A 9,218-nucleotide genomic window follows, 5' to 3' on the forward strand; every position below is an offset into this window, starting at 1 on the left:
CCTGCTGATTTTTTTCTCTGAATCTGGGTCAGAGATGCCACTCCTGTCTATGGGGAGCTTGTTCAAAGCAAAGAAAATTTGGTTTTCAGTGGCCCGGGAGGCTGGAGGATTAAGACTGTAATTACAGGCCACAGTGGTGGTTGGCACGAGTTATTACCAGTTAAAACAGAGAGGGACTCAACTGTTGTTTTCCCAGCTCTGGTATGTTTGTTTATTTAACCCACTGATGATTCCGTTTTGTTTCTTTTTTTAACATCTCTTCTCTCTTCTGCGCAGCCTTTGCGGAGTCCCCTCCTCCCCTGCCTCCAACTACATACAGGAAGTTCATAATAAGTTGAGACAAACACAGGAAGCAGGACATTCTCTCTGTTTGCAGGGTTATTTTTCTTCCTCTCTCCTTCCATCACAAGCGTAGGCTGAGTCAACTGCACCAGTTAAACAACGACACCAGCTATTGTAGGGCACCAGAAAAGCCAACAGGAAGCTGGATTCAAAATTTGACCCCCTGTGGTCTGAAGAATAACCTGTTGCAACATGTTTCCGCCGTGTCCAAAAAAGACTTCAAACAATATTGAAACAGTACTATCAACACTGTCTGTGGGTTCAACAGTAGATCATCAACTAATCTTCTGGAGCTTTGTTTTTATATTAAACCACTGGTTTTATGTGGTTCAGAATCCAGAGGGATTACTTCCTATTTTCTCGAAAGAAAAAGTAGAATATCCTCAAAATATAATATAATAAAATAAGAGTTGGAGCATATTTGTGCACAAAATGTCCAGGTTGTCCACAGTACACATGGCTGTGATTTCACCTGTTATGAAAGCTCACTATTTTTATAAGTTAAATGTTTGTTTGTTGCATGTAGAAAAAAAAAATTCACTTTTGACTCTAATTAGATTTATTTTGAATTGAAAGTATTTAAACAGGTTAGTTTAAAGAGGAAAAAATGCTAATGACCAAAAGCTAAATGGTGCAGGTTAATAAAACATTTACCAAAATAAAATAGATAAAATTTAGTAGAAGAATATCAGAAAGCTTGCATGAAATTAGTAAAAACAGTCAAATATATGTGTACAACCGCTCAAGCTTAGCCAAATGTCAGCCTTAAATATATAATTTACCAAAAAATGCTAAATTTTAGCCTTAAACGACCCTTGTGAAACAACCATTCCCACTAACGTAGAGTTAGCAGAGTTAGCTTAGCTAAGCTTCTAAGTTGTTCAATTCAACTTTCATAATCTCATAAACAAATAGCTTTGAGGATCTGCTGTGTCCTAATCAGCTTCAAATAGAGAAGGTAAAATATTGTTAAGTAGACTTTGACCTAAAAACACACTGTACTTTATTCACCAGGCCTAGAATGACAGCAGTCATCTGAGCCCCTCACTTCACCCTGACTCATACGTCCACGTTGGCCTCATTAGAGAACAAGCCAGTGACCGCATCGGATTTCCCTTGACAGACAGTCCTTGGACAGTCCCGTGACACAGGATACTGTTCATAAGCAGAGCAGGTGTGCAGTGAATCGAACAGTTAAACCACCGCGTAGATCATTTTCTGTGAGGTCCAGCAGCTGCTGGGTGACGTGGTCGCAGAGAAGCCAATGGTCTCAAAGCAACAGCGCAGCTCCTTTCCCTTTAGGCCGGAGGACTTTCCTGAGGCCCAGTGTGAGGTTTAAAATGCTCACGTGGGCCTGGGTAAAGAGCTCTGGTCAGCAGTTTGTGAAAATATCTGGTTGCTGATGGTAACTTTTAGGGAAGGTTAACATTGTTCTAACCACATGTGAAAAAGAACAAATGGAATCTTGGAAACAGAAACTGCTGCACCACCCAGAGGAGGAGAAAATACAGAATCTGATAAGACTCAACAAAGCTCATGTTCTGGTCAGTAAACATTAAGAGGTGACGGTGAAGTATCGTGGGAAAGTTAGACATACAATAAACAGACTGAGCTTCCTCTATTTGAGTTATTTTAGAGCATTTGAATGGAACCTTCAACTCTAATACTACTCAGTATGAAAACGAAATGCACACCAGAGATGGTCCTAGCTAGATGCACTAGCCGCAGCTAACGCCCCTCGTTCAAATACTTGAACTCTTACTCCATAACATGCCAATCCAGTGACTGGGAGCAGCGTGATCAACTGGATACATGTCGGTCAGTGAGTGTTACAAACACAGTGTTTGACAAACCTTTTTTGGCTCACGATAGTTTTCCGTCGATATGACAGAAAACTGTCTGTAGGCATTGGTGCTGCGTGGTTTGACCTTACACCTACACACAGCACTTCACATCATTTCCCATAAAGATACCTGACACACAGCACTGCCTTCCAGTTGATCGCATATTTATTGAAAAACAACTTAAAGAAGTATCGGTGCAAGTACACAAATGAAAATGCTCATACTCATATTGGTAAAGACCTGGCATCAGGATGGACCGAGGCCTAGCTAAAGCTGTTTAAAATAAAGCTAAAGGCTAAAAGCTATGAGGGCGACCTCTGATCAGATGACATTACTGGGCTGTGTTCTGGAAGTTTCTACCCAACTCTGTAAAACATAAAAGCTGCATTTCTGGATAAATTCAGATCTTTACATCTATGTTATTCATGGGATGCAAACTAGCACAAATGTCCATCTACCTACAGTCCCACTATGCTCCACAATTTTTGTGACATGAGCTGTTTTAACTGAAACCATATGTAAAACAACAGTTCTGTTTTGTCTTCATTCCGTCCCAGTGTTGTCTTAAAAAACATCCAACATGTGTGGTTGATTTAGACGAAGAGAGAACAGCTCATACGGCTTCGTTAAAACTGATTTAAACTATGCCAGAAGACTGTCCACAAATGAAAAATAGCTGTTGATGGGAGACGGTCAGCGTTAAAAAACAACACAGTTAGTATCTGTGTAACGATGTGAGAAACGCTGACACTTCATCTAGCTCTGATACAATTCAACGAAATCACAAGATGTATGTGTTTCATTTTTGGATGATGACAGACTCACCTGCGATGATTCATGGTCATCGCCGCCGTTCCCTCTCCCCTGTTGATGGTGGGTTATGAAACTGTCCGGAGATAGTGGACGGTAGCCAATGAGGGGCACGTCATTTGACTCCACCCCCGGCAGGTCATAACCACTTGATCGCAGGTGTCGAGGGAGCATGGTGCCATCTGCAACAGACAGGACGAAGACAGTGAGTGTTCCTTTAAAGGACAGTGAAAGACAGACAACAAGGTGTAAGCTTTCTTTCTATCCTCTGTGTATATTCTTTCTTATTTAATAACTTTCTAATGTGATGGGCATATACATTTTTTTATATATTTTTTTTAGCGTATTACTTCTCAAATAGTGGGGCGGGCCCCCTGGGAGGGGGGGGGGCACAGTGAGTTTCCAGGGGGGCAGGTGGCTTCCAATGGAATATGGCCATTGTGTGATGCTTGAATTATAACAAGCCTCCAGTCACTAGGTGGCAGCAACACATATAGTGGTTTGTACAGATAAAAATATACATGTTATCAGGCCCTAAAGGCATTATAGTCGCTGTCACTGAATTGCTGTCAGTCAAGATTTATATTCATTAAAGTGAAGGAATAAAGTTGATAAAGATTGCATGAACGTTTTTTTAATATTTTGAAGAGAATAATAATTAGTTGGAAAACGACCCCTATTTCATGTCACCTCAGATGGGGTCGTGACCTCACCTTTAAAAAACACCCATCTCTATCAATAAGTCACCCAATAATTGACAGTATCACCCTATCAGTTTACCAATAATCTGAAAATACTCACATTTATTTAATTCACCATTCAATTTTAATGTTAAACCACAGCCTTTTCCCATCCACGTCCTCTCACTGTCCATCACTGTATATCTGATGTACAGTAGATGGTGACACTTTTAACACTATAGCGACCTTTAAGGCAGGAAGTAATCTATTCCAACTTGAAATGTAAGTAAACCAAAAATGAGCTCATTTGTTTAACACCTTCGTGGTGCAGGTCAGCATTTGCATCACACTCTGCACCCTGCACATCACCTCCTCCTTCTCCCCCCTCCATTTCCCTTTCCCCTCCTCTGGCATTTAGGCTGCCATGTAGATAGCCATCTGGTAAACAGTGTTACAGGAAGAGAGGTGTGTGAGAGTGTGATGGCGGGTCGATAAAGAGCAAGTGTAAACGCACGTACTGACCGACGTTTCCCTGAAGCACTGCAATAAAGAATGGTTTCTTGGGAGTAAAGGTTGCAACTCCAACTCCAAGAAGTGGCTGCTAACACTATAACCACGGTGACAATGACCTTTAGAGCAGAGGGTGCTTTCTTGTGCTTGGAGAAAACACAGCAGCTGCTAAAAGTATTCAGGTGTCATAAGGAAATGTGTCACCCTCCACTTTCCTCTGTGAATTTGTCATGGACGCGTGAAGCGCCACAGCAGCATTTTGAAATTCACTTTCACAACTTGCACATCCACTGAGTTTAAGTTGAGCTGCTGGTGTTCCAAAGCTAACGAATGCGTGAAATTCATTCTATTACAATAGCATATTGTGTGACGATAGATTAAGGTAGAATGCTTCACTTTAACCACAGTGACCTATTGGTACAGTATTTTCCAGACTTTTTTTATCCTTTGGCTGTGTTTGCGACTTATACTCTGGTGCGACTTATATGTTAAAATATATAATTTCACAGTTTGTTATTTTCCCACAGTCACTAGAGGGCAGTCTAGGCTTGTGTACCAGTATCTGCTATTCCTGTACCACTGAAAATTTACATTTCATTATTTTCACACTGACAGCCACTAGAGGGCACTCTGGCATTATGCAACTACATTGCAGGTGAGACTTATACTCTGGAGCGACTTACATGTGGTTTTTTTCTTCTTCATTATGCAACTACATTGCGCGACTTATAGTCCAGAAAATACGTTATATAAACATTGCTAACTCAGCCCTTTTAGTTTTTGTTTTGGTCTGCCCTACCATATGATGTTGTAGCTTACTGGACTAACTAACGTTTAATTCCACAGCTTCCAGTCGAAGAGGTCAGCATCTGAAGTTAAAAAAAACTGTGTAGGATTTTTTTGTTGTTGCTGTGACTGTTGCTGCAGCTGTCTGGTGCAGACACAAGCACCAGACAGTGTTGCTGATGCATGTTAATGAGCGACCTCTGAATGTATATGAAGAATAAACCGAGACAACTGGTTAAACTCCTTGATCGTCAGGTCTGTATTGCATCTAAATTAGGAAAGTCTCATGACAGCACAAAGAAGATGACGGCGAAGTCTAATTCAGGTTTATCGTCGTCGTATATAAATCTATTCCAGCCTTGGGCAGCTTTTCGGAGCAGACACAGGTAGAGCCTGGCCATGGTTTTGGATCTGGATCCATGATCTTCTCCCTTCCTTCCGTTGTGCCCATTCTGTTGTTCCTATCTGCAGCCTTGGGGAGTCCGGTTCTTATCTCTGGTCCATTGGGCTTATCTTTGACTGGACAGTATTCAGAGTTGCAACCTTGAGTAGTTCGGTGTTGATTTCATGGTGCTACCTGCGGCTCTTGTTTAAATTTGGACAGCAGTACTACTAACAAACACCAGTGCCATTTTACATGTATGTAATACAGGAGGCGTAAGGCCTCCAACGAAAAACAAGTCATAAAGAGTCAAGCCGATTCCCATGACCAACCGCCACAGGCTGGGAAATGAATGGCTGCTATTCAGACCAAAGCACACTGGCCAAACATTTGACTGAGGTGAACACAAACACACAATACACAGCTGTAACTAGGCTACAGCCAGTCACACCCCGGTGTACTCCTTTAGCTCAGTTTTCAGCCATGGGGTGGTGCTACAGTTCTTATACTGGATGGGAATATAAAGTCTGGGAAGTATGAAGTTAGTGTGTGTATGTTGACGTTCCTTATAACACAAACACGTACACACACCCATGTCACACTGGCCTCAGTTTTTATAAAACAGCGTGAACGGCAGGGCGAGACAGAGGAAGAGAGAGATAAAGGAAGCTGACGCGTGCGGTTGGAACAACAATAATACTAATTAGAAAAAAAGAAAAAGAATGGTGGTAAATGAAGACTCACAGAGTGGAGCTGTGGATCGTGGCGCGGCTCTGGATTCATGCAGCAAACCCGGCGAGACCAGTGGCTCAGCTGGGCACCGCATCAGTCGCACCCATCTGTGCCAAACACACGGTCACAGCGACGCGACAACGACAAGGGGAGTCTCCGTGTCTTCAGTCAGCCCCGCAGGACCCCCCACACCCACGCACTGTCAAACATAAACACACACACGCAAACTATTGCACACATACATACACACACACTGTCGTTATCAGCGCGTCCACTGCGCTTCAATGCGCAGCCTTCAGCCGCTGATAGAGCACTTTGGTCTGGGCTGCAACAAACTCTCTCTCTCTTTCTCTCTCTCACCCTCCGTCTCTCCCCTCCCTCCCTCTCTCCCTCTCTCTCTCTCCCTCGCTCTGCCAGCGACGTCACAGTTCCTGTATGTTGTGCACTGAGCAGCAGCTCTTTGGTAACATCATAAACGTCCTTTCGGCCACTCCTGCTGGTGCTGCTGCTGCTGCTGCTGCTGGAGATGGTGGTGGACTTGGTTCGTCTCTCTCTCTCTCTCTCTCTCTCTCTCTCGCTCTCTCCCCCTGCTGCCTAGACACAGCTCACCCAGATCTGGCCTCACAATCTCCTGGGATCTGATGATGATGATGATGAAGATAATGAGGCTTGAGGGACTCACCGTCGTTTGTGCGCACGCCAACAAGCATTTCGATACACTCTTTGAAAACTAGAGGGCAGACTTTACCTTGACGAAATCATCTCTCAGGATTGGTGTCACAACAACTGAAAAACGCCTCAGTGTTACACACACAGTTTTCAAAACCTGTACTTTTCACGATGGAACAGCCTGACATCACTCTGTGGTGAGGCCTTGTCTCTCTCTGTATTTGAGTCAGGGCCGTAGAACAGCAGGTGCTTCACTAACCTTGAAACTGCCTTTAAATATAACACACATACCAAATTATCACAGCATTACAAATGACTGATAAATTGCTGTCTATTTCCAAAAGTTTGACAAAGGGTTAGCAAAATATACAAGGTAGTGCACAGAAGTACGTTTAAGTGTAGCATAAAAAATAAGTGTATTTGTAGATAAACAAACAGAAAAAAAAAGTAAAACAGAGCTACAGTGCAGACACACATATAGCCTATAGCAAAAATAGCCAAAACTTTCCAAAGAACAGATGATAGTATGCCAAGAGCTAAAACCGTGGTAGAAAACAGCATGTAGTGTAAGTCGCATAAGTAGCATTAACCAAAACGTAAGGTTGTTAAAATTTAAATAAAAAAAGTTAACCAAAACATGTTTAATTTATTTATTTAAAAAGAACTGAGAGCTAAAAGAAAAGTAATCCACATAGTCATAATCGGTCAGATTATATAAAATATTAGTTTAGATTAGATCAGGTTAGAACTGACCAGACCCCTCCTTACTGCTGCTGCGTCTCTCATTCGGAGTGATTCTTTGCTGTATTTTGTCGTCCCCTAGCGGTAACAAATAGCAATTGACGCTTTTTCAATCACCCAGAGGCCATTTTGGACATAACTGTAGTATTATTAATGAGACCGAGTAGTTTGATTAATTTGTGAGATATACATTCCGTCTGTTAAAAGTTTCGAATTTGAAATCAAGTCAGCATTTCTTTTGTTGAGTCCCAACATAATCCCAACATTATCACCATTAAAGATGACAATGATTTATTGCCTGTTAAACCGGTTTGTTCTGGTTTTATTGTCTTGTCAAGTTCATTAACATTTCTTTTGAGTATCAACACAGATAGTCTTTTTCCATCTGTTAAATTACTGGATTTACATTAAATATTTATTTTATTATATTTATATGAAATTTATTGTTACTGTTCATATCTTTGTTAACTGTTGGTTGACTTGGTTTTATTAAGCTTGTTAAACTAATGTATTTTCTTCACATATACAGTGGTTTCCAGTCTTTAAAAGAGATACACCTAGTCTCTGATATGACAACATGGGAAAGAACCCTGTAGCTCAGTGACATATTGGTCAATAGATACCATCCCGCATTTGCTGCACATTTGCTGGCGGCACATCCTGGATCCAAACCTCCTGTTTTACCACATCACAGACGTGATTCACTAAAATTACACGTGTAGATTGAAAATGTCATTCCTTTGCGGGCAACTCATTGTCAGGTTGAAGAAATCAGGTGACAATGATTGGTACTTTGTGACATTTTGTGTTTGAAATTGCCGTCAGCAGGAGGCTGCATTGTGGCCATATGAGGAGCGGCAGAGTCAGTGTCAGGACTCTGGTAGGCTGTGGCTCAGAGGGACACAGAGTGTGTTGGGAAATTATTGGTTCACCACCATACCATACCATACGTTTGAATTGTTGACAGACAGCAGAGATGTTAATTCTCTGACAGCAACTGGAAAAAAAACAAAACACTTTTTAAAACTTTTTATGAACAGTTGAGCCCAAACTTCTTATTCAAATGACCAGGTTAAAGTAATCTACTGACATTGAAAACATTATAATATATTTATTCATATAAACTGAACATACTTTATATAAATATTAAATGCATGTAGCTGTATGGTACAATATGGTTAAATTCTTGTAATGTATGGTCAATATTACACTCTATAGAATACTTACTTACTTATATACATTTTTATATTTTAACTGCTCAGGATCTACCAGTCCTTTGATAGAGCCTGTTTATATTTTATTTCGTTCCATGTTCTTAACTTATCTACTACTTTTCTGGTCCTTTCCAGTCCTGTGGACTCTTCTTCTTACATGCCTTACAATATATATCAGGCACAAATCTCACTTTCAGAACTCCCCCTCCCCCCACCTCACCTCCTCCTGCTGGGCCCCGCCCCTCTCGCTAATGAAGCAGTTAAAATCACTAATTGGCCCTCTAATTAGCCCCAGCTGCTCTGCACCTTCCTTGTTTGCAGACATCACTAATCAAACCACTTATCCTCCTCTGTCTCCATCCACACCTGCTGCCAGTCATCACAATCACACGTTGTCACAACGATTCAGGGTCATCTCCTGTGATGGTGCTGGTGGAGGTGCTGTTGTGCTCCTCCTAACCACCTCTGGATCTGACCCCCCCTCCCTCCCTCCTCTCTTTTCATCTTG

General features: G+C 41.7%; 1 protein-coding gene across 2 annotated transcripts in view; it reads right to left on the reverse strand.

Moving 5' to 3' along the window:
* Positions 1 to 6,461, reverse strand: part of rgl2 (ral guanine nucleotide dissociation stimulator-like 2) — a 25,047-nt gene extending 18,586 nt beyond the window's left edge. Inside the window, exons 1-2 of one of the 2 annotated variants that reach the window (XM_008324187.3) lie at positions 6,099 to 6,461; positions 3,012 to 3,178 (exon numbers count right to left, since the gene is read on the reverse strand). In XM_008324187.3, the coding sequence (XP_008322409.1) occupies positions 3,012 to 3,178; positions 6,099 to 6,180 (249 nt within the window). In that variant the 5' untranslated portion in view covers positions 6,181 to 6,461. The remainder of the gene's footprint in view (positions 1 to 3,011; positions 3,179 to 6,098) is intronic. The other variant, XM_008324186.3, reaches the window with a different exon arrangement.
* Positions 6,462 to 9,218: the final 2,757 nt, after the last annotated feature.

The sequence above is a fragment of the Cynoglossus semilaevis genome, chromosome 13 (assembly GCF_000523025.1).
Source record: "Cynoglossus semilaevis isolate Cse_v1.0 chromosome 13, Cse_v1.0, whole genome shotgun sequence".
Classification (NCBI taxonomy): Eukaryota; Metazoa; Chordata; class Actinopteri; order Pleuronectiformes; family Cynoglossidae; genus Cynoglossus; species Cynoglossus semilaevis.